This window comes from Oreochromis niloticus, unplaced genomic scaffold, assembly GCF_001858045.2.
Source record: "Oreochromis niloticus isolate F11D_XX unplaced genomic scaffold, O_niloticus_UMD_NMBU tig00001486_pilon, whole genome shotgun sequence".
Lineage (NCBI taxonomy): Eukaryota > Metazoa > Chordata > Actinopteri > Cichliformes > Cichlidae > Oreochromis > Oreochromis niloticus.
The window spans coordinates 384,163-395,732 of NW_020327393.1; the positions used below are offsets into that span (position 1 = coordinate 384,163).

Below are 11,570 nucleotides of genomic sequence, written 5' to 3' on the forward strand. Positions count from 1 at the left end.
ATAATCAGTCATATCTGAGTCACAATAACTAGAAGATGATTTCTAGCAGAACTGTGAAAATCTCCACATCCTTTCTCCATGTTATCATCCAAAGCTATGTGAAGTTTCAGAGCTCTGCAGCTAACAGAGACTTTCAGTTTGCTGCTCTCTTCCTCTGACAGCTCCATTCTTAGGGAGCGTTAGTTCTCTGTTTCACTTTATTCCACTTATTCAGTCTGATGTTCTCTGATCTGTTTCTCTTGTTTAGTGTCTTAAATGCTGCCAGTGCCTCTCTTTGCTTTAACCAACCTTTCGCTTTATTTCTGAGCTTTTTAAGGACTTTAACTGATGCATCAACCTTTGAAAATGGAAAGAAATCAGTCAGATTCATGGCTGCATTAAAGTGTCATATGTAGTTCTCCCACATCAGCTGGATTATATCTACAGGTCCTTCTCAAAAAATTAGCATATTGTGATAAAGTTCATTATTTTCTGTAATGTACTGATAAACATTAGACTTTCATATATTTTAGATTCATTACACACAACTGAAGTAGTTCAAGCCTTTTATTGTTTTAATATTGATGATTTTGGCATACAGCTCATGAAAACCCAAAAATTCCTATCTCAAAAAATTAGCATATCATGAAAAGGTTCCTGCACGGTGATGGAGGGCTGATGATGTGGCTTGTTTTGTGAGTTAACCATGAACTCCTGTGAACCATGAACTTTGTGATATCATGTTGAACTTCAATCAAAGTGTAACTTCAAAATTTGCAGAAGTTGTTGTATCCGTGTGTGGCAGGCAGAGGTTGGACCATGACCACCCAACAAACAACTTGACCAAACAAAAACACAGTTAAACCTGACCCGGGCAAGTGGAAGTGGGCCTGTAAGGAGGACTCTCAAGAACCCAAAACAAGGGACTAGCAGTTTAGGAGGCCAACAATGTGGCCGGTGGTGGAGATGAAACGGTTTAGGGCGTCGACCGGGAGGCCGAGCAAAACAATCCTGAGGAAGTGCAGGTTGATGTGGAAAATTTACAGTCTCTGAATTAGCTCTTTGACCAGCACACCTAATAGTCTTGAGATAGGTGGTGTCATTAACACAGGGGGTGGGCTCAGGATTGGCTCAGGAATAGAAAAATGCAACAACACACTGAGACTTCATCAGCCTTAAAAGACACCACGTCGTTGCTTAGCTGCACAGAAACCCACTCATTACTGCGCTTAAACTTTGGAGCAGTAAACACAGTTTCAGTCCTTGCTAACTCTGGAACTGAACACACGTCTTTACTATTCCCAGGCTCAAAAACAGAAATCACAGCATTTGCTCTCTTGGGCGAATGCACAGACTTACAATAATCATCTTCAGAAAACGAGGCCGGTGGCTACTTGACTCAGGTTTACAGATGGGAAAAGCACACTCAGATTACCAGCAGACATGTGACACTCAGGCATTTTATTTACAGACTCGGGGCCATGAATGACAGTTAGAAAGGTCTCTTTACTCTCAGCAGTGGAATTGAGCGAAACTTAACAAGGCAGGGGAAGGAAAACGAAACACACTGAACCCAGGACGAGAGAAAACAGGAAACGCACTGAGACACAGACTAAGACACACAGGCTTGACACTGGGACTGAGGGAGAAACAGGCATGGGAATAAGACAGACAGAGGAGACAGAAAAGGGACATGGAGACAGGAGTGACAAATGTGGAACAGAGGAGGCATGGGAACTAGGGCTGCACGATTAATCGTTAGAAAATCGCGATCTCGATTCATACTTATGTGCGATCTCATTTCCAAATGACAACGATTTTAAAAAAAAAGAAAAAAAAAGACGACGACGATTGTACCGCATTTTGATCCGGGACATAACCTGCATGAAAACAAGCGCTCACTCTTCCTGCTCAACAAATGACAAGGGCGGAGCCTTATACCACGTGATACAGAAGCTGTGCCATGTGATGCTCAAATTGGCAGGAAAGAAACAACGGAGAACACGTCAGGGATGATGAGAAAGTGACAGGAGAAAATCTGTCCCGGTCAACCACCCAAACATCAATAACGGGAACTGTACAGAATGGTGTACGTCAGTTTAATGCTGGGGTGTGCTGCAATAGTAACTATCCTCGGTCAGAAGGAGAGGCTGACATCCAGGGATTAGATTACCACAGGTGGAGTTTATTGGCGGTCAGATGGATGGTACAGGAAGGTATGGCATACAGTAGGAGGATGTGGAGAGGTGATATGGTGTGGTTTCTATGATTAAGAACAGGGCATAGGAAACAGAACAATAATAGAACAGGCATGAATACGGATCAAAGATTAAGAAAACTGGTAACAAATCCCTCCACCACAAATCAGTTTGATATCACTTACGGTTTCACATTTACTGAGGCACTACCCAAAAGGCGCCACAAGAGGGCACTCCAACACAAGAGATGACCCACTTATGATGATGCACCTAGTAAACAGTCAGCCCCCTACTTAACCACTACGTAATGCAGCGCTGTTACAGTGTACAAATTCACATCAATTGGCAGGTGGACCAAACAGAGCAAGAACAAGCCCAAAACAATCAAATAACTGGGCTGTAATAGCTATCGCTAACTAGCACATATGCTAACGGCCACTAAACCCAATACACACAAGTAGCAGGGTAAACTTCTTGAGCATGGAACATGAACTCACTTTTAATTGACGCACACCATCCCCAACAAATACAGGATGGGCTATTTGCTTCCCTTCCCAGCAGCTCTCTCCTCAATCGCCAGCCCAGGAACGAACGAACACCATCCAGCTCCGAAATCCCATGAATCCCATCACTGCCCAGAGGCTGCTGGGTAATGTAGTTCACCCTAACACAGGCTTTTCTACAGCCGCCCCTGTATTTGTGCAACAAATACACATCATTACAAAAAGTCTGTGTTGTACTATGCGGAGGTCTCTTCCTCTGGCATCTGAGGCAGGGTGACCAACTTAACAACTGGTCGTATGTAAGTATGATCCTTTACTTGCACCTCCGCCGAACGCACTACACCATCTGCTCCGGGAAACACCTTTGAAATCTTCCCAACTGGCCACATGGACCGGGGCAGTTGCGAGTCCACGATCATGACAACCTGACCTACAGCGAGGTCGGGTGTCAGATCACGCCATTTCTGTCTGAGCTGAAGACCTGGGAGGTACCTCCGAATGAACTGGCTCCAGAAGTGGTCAGCAATTACCTGGCTTTGTTTCCATCTTCGACTGGTGATAAAATGCCCTGGTCCGTAAATCACCTGCGGCAGTGAAGCGTCCCGCCGCCCCATAAGCAGGAGATTTGGTGTAATGGGGTCAGGATCAGCAATATCCGAGGATGCGTAACCAAGAGGTTTCGCATTAAGGATCCCTTCTACTTCAAGGAGAGCCGTGCAGAGGACTTCTTCCGTCACAATCTGATTCTTCAGGATGACCTGGAGTGCCCCCTTAACCGACCTTATCTCCCGTTCCCATGCTCCCCCAAAGTGGGGGGCATGCGGTGGATTACAATGAAAGGTTATCCTCTGCTTTGCTAGCTGTGCCTGAAGGATGGGCGTCATCATAGAGAAAGCTTCCTGTAACTCTCGAGCACCCCCTCGGAAATTAGTGCCCTGATCTGACCATATCTCAAATGGGGTACCCCGTCGAGAGACAAATCTTCGCACAGCCATGAGGAAAGCGTCTGAGTCCAGGCTTGGCAGCAAATCCAGGTGTACACATCGGGTGGTTAGGCACTTAAAGATTATGCCCCAGCGCTTCTCATGCCTCCGGCCTATCTTGATGGTGTAGGGACCGAAGCAATCAACTCCCGTTGACCAGAAAGCAGGTTTGTGGATCCGGAGTCTCGCTGCCGGCAAATCAGCCATTTTGGTGGAAGCAGGCCTCCCCGCCATTTCTGGCACTCTGCACATTGTCTTTGATGTCTCCGGATTACTTGTCGCCCTCTAATGATCCAATAAGCGCGCCGTATCTCTGCAAAGACGCGCTCTGGACCAGGGTGCAACAGAATCGTGTCAAAGTGTTGGACAAGGAGCTTAGTTACCGGGTGTTCGGGAGGTAGCACAATAGGGTGTATGGTGTCTGAGTCCAGACCTTCGGCACGTCTCAGGCGTCCTCCAACCCTTATCAGGCCAGTAACCTGATCATACTCAGGGCAGAGCGAACAAAGTCGACTATTCAGGGCCAGAGTCCGTCCCTTCATCAGAGCTACCACCTCCTCCGGAAAACTGTCACACTGAGCTGACTTCAAAATGGCTATCTCGGCCTCCACACGATCAATGGCGGTCATTGGAGGAGAAGCCGCCCCGTGGCGCGCATAGTAAGTAGCTTCCACAAGCTCCTCCCAAGATGTGAAGTTTCCAGGGTCTGGAGTAGGAGTCTGGGCCACTGTGACCAGCCCACATAACATCCCCTTGCGCAGCTCATCTGTAGTCTCAGCCCTACCAGTAGGTTGGGAGGGCCAGTGTGCCGAACTTTGTTGCAAGAACTCGGGGCCCTGAGCCCAACGGCTGTCTGCCGAAAGACTACAGAGTTCCTTCCCCCTGGTGATGTCATCAGCCGGGTTTTCTGCTGACGTGACATACCTCCACTGATGAGAACTGGTGAGCTCCTGGATTTCAGCAATTCGAGTCCCGACAAAGACCTTGTACCGGCAGGAATCTGACTGCAACCAACTCAGCACGGTAGTAGAGTCAGTCCACAAGATGGTATTCTGCAGGGGTATGGTAAGTTCAGTTTGGCGAGTCTTGGCAAGCTGCGCTCCAGTGAGAGCAGCACTGAGCTCGAGCCGAGGCATGGACAATCTCTTCCGAGGAGCGACTCGGGATCTGGCCAACAGGAATGAAGTGCTGGCATGTCCGTGGCAATCTGTGGTCCTCAGATAAGCTACAGATCCATACGCTTTCTCGGAGGCATCACAGAACACGTGCAGCTCAAACGTGCAACTCGGAGAGTCTGTAGCAGGTGGCACATAACACCTCGGTAAGGTAATGTTCTGCAGGTACGGCAGCTCCTTTTCCCATTCTGCCCAGGTGGCACGAAGGACACCAGTGATGGGTTCATCCCAGCCCATCTCCTTCTGCCACATCGATTGTACAAGAATCTTCCCTCTAGTGGTATAGGGAATGATAAACCCTAGAGGGTCATACTGGCTGGCAAGCACCTTGTACACATTGCGAAGAGTTGGTGTTGCGTAGGAGACTGGGCGATGCTTGTACCCCAAGGTATCGGTGGGGCAATGCCAACGTAACCCAAGCATCGACTCTTGTGGATCAGCTTGGTTAAAGGTCAGCCAGAGCTCACAGCTGTCAGAACGGGCCGCAGTAGGCAGGTGGGACACCACCTCTGGCACATTACTAGCCCACTGCCGTATCTCAAATCCTCCCCTGGCCAGTAGCTGTCTCATTTGGTCCAGTAGCTGTTTAGCCTGGCAGGGAGTCGGAAGAGACTGCAGACAATTGTCGACATAAAAAGCTGTATGGACAGACTCATACACCTCCTCATTCCCCTCACGGTGGTCTCGCACATGCCGCTGTAAAGCGTAAGTGGCACAGCAGGGGCTGCAGGTTGTACCAAATGGTAACACTCGCCATTCATACACATCAGGTGGGCGCTCCTGCTGTCCATCCCTCCACAGAAAGCGAAGTAGAGGCTGATCTTCGGGAAGCAGGCGCACCTGATGAAACATGGCCTTTATGTCACCGCTTATGGCCACAGCATGCTGGCGGAATCGGATTAACACACCAAGGAGTGAGGGGCTAAGCGTGGGGCCTGGCAGCAGGAGGTCATTAAGGGCAGTTTGCTGGTACAGGAAGGAGCCGTTGAAGACTAGGCGGGCTTTGTTGTTGTGATGCACAAGATGGTGTGGAATGTACCAGGATTCAGTGGAACCATGCACCTCCTCCGGAGTCAGCTTTACCACATAGCCTGCCTTCTCCAGCTTTTTGATCTCTTCGTTGTATGTCTGTGCTCTGCTGGGGTCCTTGCGTAGCCGACGCTCATTGGCTCTCAGAAGAGCCATGACAGCCCCTTCAGGTGCCTTCACCTGAGGAAACCCTGCGCGGCGCAGCAAGGGAGTAGCATATCGGTGGACTCCCTCTACCTGTACTCGGACTGTCCTGGATTCAAGAATGTCGATTGCCTGCTGGTCCTCCTTGGACCTGGTAACCTCCTTTTCATTCCTAAAAGGGAGGACGTCAAGCTGCCATAGCCTCTCAACATCCTTGGAGAGCTCTGATGTCTGTGGGATGAATGATGAGTGCAAGCATGCCTGTCCAGCCGCTGGATGTGGAAGACTCTTGGCAGGTCCCTGCAGCGCCCACCCCAGCTCCGTGCAGACTGCTACTGGCCCTCCAGGTGGTCCACGAATCACTGGGCATACCGGAGTGATAAGGTGCGGGTGATCTGATCCAATCAGGATCATAGGTTTCACCTTGCTGAAACCTGTGAGGGGAAGTCGTTGCAGGTGACTGTACTTCCTTTTGAGTGTTTCCACCGGGCAAGATTGCTCTGCCAGAGCCAGTTGTTCTGCTGTGAATGCATTTAGTATTTGATGCCTCACCTTCGGCTTAGCTTTAGTGGACACCTCCAATGATAGGCTTCCCCCATGCAGCTGCAGGACATCCTGCCTGATGGTTCGGAGGGCCAGAGTCTCGTCTGTTGGGGCTAGGCCGAGGAACTTTACAGCAGCAGGCAATATTATGGTTCTCTCTGAACCATCATCCAGCACAGCATAGGTGTCCATGGTTTTTTTCCCATTGTGGAGTTGAACTCTTACCACCTTCAACATCACTCTCCCAGAGTGACTGGAATGGTCAACATAGATGACACTGGATGCTGTGCACATGGTCAGGATACTGGGGTTCTGCTCTTTAGCCTTGGCAAGGCCATGTAATACAAGGAGGTGTTGCTCACCACAGGTGCTGCAGGGTTTCTTGAGCATGCAGTTGTCAGCAGAATGGTTCCTGCCACACCTCCAACATTTATTCTTGTCTCTGATCCAGTCCACAACCGCAGCCACATCCAGCCGGGAGAACTCATTACATCCACTCAAATAATGCTCTGTCCCTTCACAGAAAGGGCAGTAAGGCTTGAAACGTTCTCTTTTCTTCTGCATTGCAACATTCTTTGGACCTGGATGGGCCACAGCAGGTGGTTTGGTGGCCGTGGTTTCAGGTCCATAATACACAGAGGCCAACTTGGGTTTGGGTTTTGTTTCCAAGTGCCTACTGACTTTCCCCTCCAACCAGGGCTTCTCTGAGGCATACAGCTCCGTGGCCCGTCGGGAGACCTGCATTGCTTGGGTCTTGCGCTCCAACCACTCGGCTAGATCGTAGAGGGTATAAGTGCGATTTGATCCGGGCCGCAGGATCCCTCGGTTAAGGCAGTACTCTGCAAAGTTATCCCGATAACTCAGAGGGAGTTTGGTGAGTAATCGGTCTACGTGGGATCCACAGTGGAGTTCACTCTCTGCCACCCCGTCCATCGTGGTAAGCATCCCCACTAGACTGGCAACTGACAGGGAGAAAGCTTCAAAGGCTTGTGAGTCACCTGGTTTTATGTGTGGTGTGCACAGGATGGCGCTGAGTTCACTCTGTACCAGTTGTCTTGGCTGGCCGTACTTCTGCTCAAGAGCCCTCATTGCACTAGTATATGGAGTTGGGTCATGGATGTAGCGTTTAGCCACTTGGAATGCACTTGGGAACTTCAAGTGATCTAGCAAGATCTGATACTTGTAATCCTCGGACAAGTGCTTGTGAGGCCCAAGAACACTATCCAGTCCTTTCTTCAGTAAGGCAAAGTCACTCTCCTTCCCAGAACTGAAAACAGTGAGCTTAGGTTTAGGGAGGCCATAGGAGGATGCAATCACCATTTCCAACATACTGGGTTCTGAACTCGTGTGGTTTACTGCTGGGGACATACCTGGTGGAGGTCTAAGTCCCTGTGCAGCTAGCACAGGTTGGAATGAAGCATATCGAGGCTGTTGAGGCAGAGGGCGAAGTGGGGGGATCCATGGCTGGAAACCCCGAGTGACGTCCTCCTTTGCAGTAGAAGGTTGCATAGTGGCCGGCTGGGCCACTAAGGGAGGGTCTGGTTGAGGTGTCTGCGATGGCACAGGAGGCCCAGACATCTGTATTGCTGGTGGAGCTGCAGTGCTGGCTACAGCAGGTGGAGCAGGAGTTGCTGGATGCACTGGTGTGAGAAGATAGTCAGGACATGGTGAAGTGAATCTCGGAGCAGACGCTGATCTATCCATAGAGAGCTCTGTGGGTGGCCCAACGGGTGCAGTGGAAGTGCCAGGGAGTAGGGCTGAAGGAGCTGACATCACAAGGACGGGCTCTGTAATTCTCTCCCCCTCCTGAATCGATTTGGGCTCCCTCTCCGTAGGATTTGGTGTAGAGACAGCTGAAGCCATTGGTTCCACCTCCATTAATGGCCCCTTTGGCACTGGAGGGGTGAGCTGCTCTAGTCGCTGCACCCGTTTGTTAAGGTCACGGGACTCTGCTACAGTCACTTGCAGAGATCGCATCTGATGCTGGATATTAATCAGACAATCCTCCATTCTTCGCCATCTTATCTCCTCCACATCCGGCCTCCTTGTGTAGTGGGAGTTTGACGGTGCCATCATAACCTCCTCTGTTAGATTGGGTGACAGCCTTGGCCCACGGGTACGGTAGGACAACTCATAGTCCTCCAGATGTCCAGGGATTCGATGGCTCCTGCTAGGACGGGGACTTTGTGCATCATCCTGATCTCTGGAGGCAGCCATGTCATGCAGGTGCAGCACATCCGGCTCGAAGGACCACTTTGTACAGAATGGTGTACGTCAGTTTAATGCTGGGGTGTGCTGCAATAGTAACTATCCTCGGTCAGAAGGAGAGGCTGACATCCAGGGATTAGATTACCACAGGTGGAGTTTATTGGCGGTCAGATGGATGGTACAGGAAGGTATGGCATACAGTAGGAGGATGTGGAGGGGTGATATGGTGTGGTTTCTATGATTAAGAACAGGGCATAGGAAACAGAACAATAATAGAACAGGCATGAATACGGATCAAAGATTAGGAAAACTGGTAACAAATCCCTCCACCACAAATCAGTTTGATATCACTTACGGTTTCACATTTACTGAGGCACTACCCAAAAGGCGCCACAAGAGGGCACTCCAACACAAGAGATGACCCACTTATGATGATGCACCTAGTAAACAGTCAGCCCCCTACTTAACCACTACGTAATGCAGCGCTGTTACAGTGTACAAATTCACATCAATTGGCAGGTGGACCAAACAGAGCAAGAACAAGCCCAAAACAATCAAATAACTGGGCTGTAATAGCTATCGCTAACTAGCACATATGCTAACGGCCACTAAACCCAATACACACAAGTAGCAGGGTAAACTTCTTGAGCATGGAACATGAACTCACTTTTAATTGACGCACACCATCCCCAACAAATACAGGATGGGCTATTTGCTTCCCTTCCCAGCAGCTCTCTCCTCAATCGCCAGCCCAGGAACGAACGAACACCATCCAGCTCCGAAATCCCATGAATCCCATCACTGCCCAGAGGCTGCTGGGTAATGTAGTTCACCCTAACACAGGCTTTTCTACAGGAACCTTATACAGCGCTTCCCTATACACGTCGAACTCCCGCAGGCACAAAGAAATTACGGAGGCTATTACTTATCACCTGACCAAAGATATGGCTCCCATCAACACTGTGCAAAACGAGGGATTTAGGAAAATGATCAACACCCTAGACCAGGGGTCGGCAACCTGCGGCTCTGGAGCCGCATGCGGATCTTTAGTCTGTTACGGGTCCAAAATTGAGGACGAGAGTAAAACAATGATAGTCCAGAAAAGGCCGTTCAAACAATTGATTTTAATGAATACACGCAGCGTGGGGAGATGTAAACTGGAAACCATCAGTTGTAAATCCCCAACCAAAAATACACTTCAGATTGCTTTTATAACATCAGGGTATTATGACGCCCCCTCATGCGTTTACAAGCACATAATTTGCATGTACAGAACATTCATGTATTTTAAGAATTAACTGCAACATAGAGGTTCCTCCTTGTGGCATACTCTTAAGAATATGGTGATGATCTAAGGCCTTTGAAGTCACCATGGGCTGAACATCCTTACGTCACCTGTAACTAAGCAAACTCAAATACCACAAGAAGCTGAATACATTCAGGCCTTTGCTCAGCTAATTTTTACTGTAACAATATACTCAACATATGAATTATGATACATATATTTAACTCAATCATTTTAAAGTAGTTATAACTGCACCTGTAATAAACATGTTAATATTTGATTATGATAACCCCTATAATATAAATTATAACATAATGCCAGCAGCTTCAATAAACACTTTGATGAAATGATAATTACTGCAATGATAAGATGATGGTTATGTAAAATAATCTCTGTAATTCCACAATTCCCTCTCTTGACGTCTTCCAAAGACGTCACTACACTATTCCCAGGTCCACTACCTTCGCTCTGACCCTCTCTAGCCGCCCCCTGACTCAGCAAATCAGACAACCTCATGTCCTCTAGGTGGTCCAGCAATAAAACACCAGCTCCCACTTGAAAACACTTCATACTTAAGTGGTCTCTGCTCCTTTTCTGGGTCCTTCTCTAGTGGAAATCTTCTCCTGTAAGGGATAGAAAACAAACAACCTTTCTCTGCTACACCTTACTAACTTACTGTGTTCATCTCAGGTCCCTGTCATTATTCAAAGTTGGTTCCCAATATCATATCAGGCAAAATCACAAACCCTACTGCCACGTCTACTTTGTTAAGCTCTTCAGCTAGACTCTGTACCGGTTTGCCAATCTGTGTGTACATGCCTCTACACTTTTAATGTCTAAATGCACATCTGGATGTATGTGCACTTGTATGTCTGTCTGCATCTATGAGTCAGTGGTTTTTCAGAAAAAAAAAAAAAAACGTTAAAGTGAAGAATGTTTCCTGACTATTAACTCCTGATACTGGAGGGACTTTCCGGGTTGCCCAACCTCCTAGGTTTGGCCTTTTACACTTTTACTAAAAAAAATTTTAACCGAACCCAAAGAGATTTTTATTTTACTCCTGTGCTTGACAGGTTAAGCGAAGTTGTTTTTTGTTTTGTTTTGAAATTTTTCCCTTCTGTGTGTGTGTGTGTACATAAGTAAGAATATGATAATCAACATAAGATCCCTGGTTTGCAAATGATTTTCTGCCCCCGCTGCAGGGCAACATCATGTGGTGGTGAGTCTATGTTGGCTAGTTTAATGCAAATATGTAACAGTTGCTTCATTACATGGCCCACTCAGAGTTGCGCAGTTTCAAAGTATGTGGGGAGTTCAATACACATTTCTTGGCTAATTATTTTCCCAATAAAAGTGAAATCATACATTGCATTTGATTTCACTTATATATTATCCTGTTCTGGGCTCTATCCATTATATTAACTTTATTCAATCTCAATACTCTTTATGTGTGTGAGCAACGCTTTTAGTTTTATTAAACACCACCCCAGTAAAATACACACCATCCCCATGTCAGCCTGACT

At 47.9% G+C, this 11,570-nt stretch overlaps 1 protein-coding gene across 1 annotated transcript; it reads right to left on the minus strand.

Annotated features, from left to right (window-relative positions):
• Window positions 1–2,057: 2,057 nt before the first annotated feature.
• Window positions 2,058–9,611, minus strand: LOC109205054 (predicted GPI-anchored protein 58). Its single transcript, XM_019367490.2, has 3 exons — window positions 9,430–9,611; window positions 7,995–8,997; window positions 2,058–2,862 (listed from the first exon to the last, which is right to left on the minus strand). The coding sequence occupies exons 2-3, from the start codon at window positions 8,769–8,771 to the stop codon at window positions 2,857–2,859; spliced, it is 783 nt and encodes a 260-aa protein (XP_019223035.1). The 5' UTR covers window positions 8,772–8,997; window positions 9,430–9,611; the 3' UTR covers window positions 2,058–2,856.
• Window positions 9,612–11,570: the final 1,959 nt, after the last annotated feature.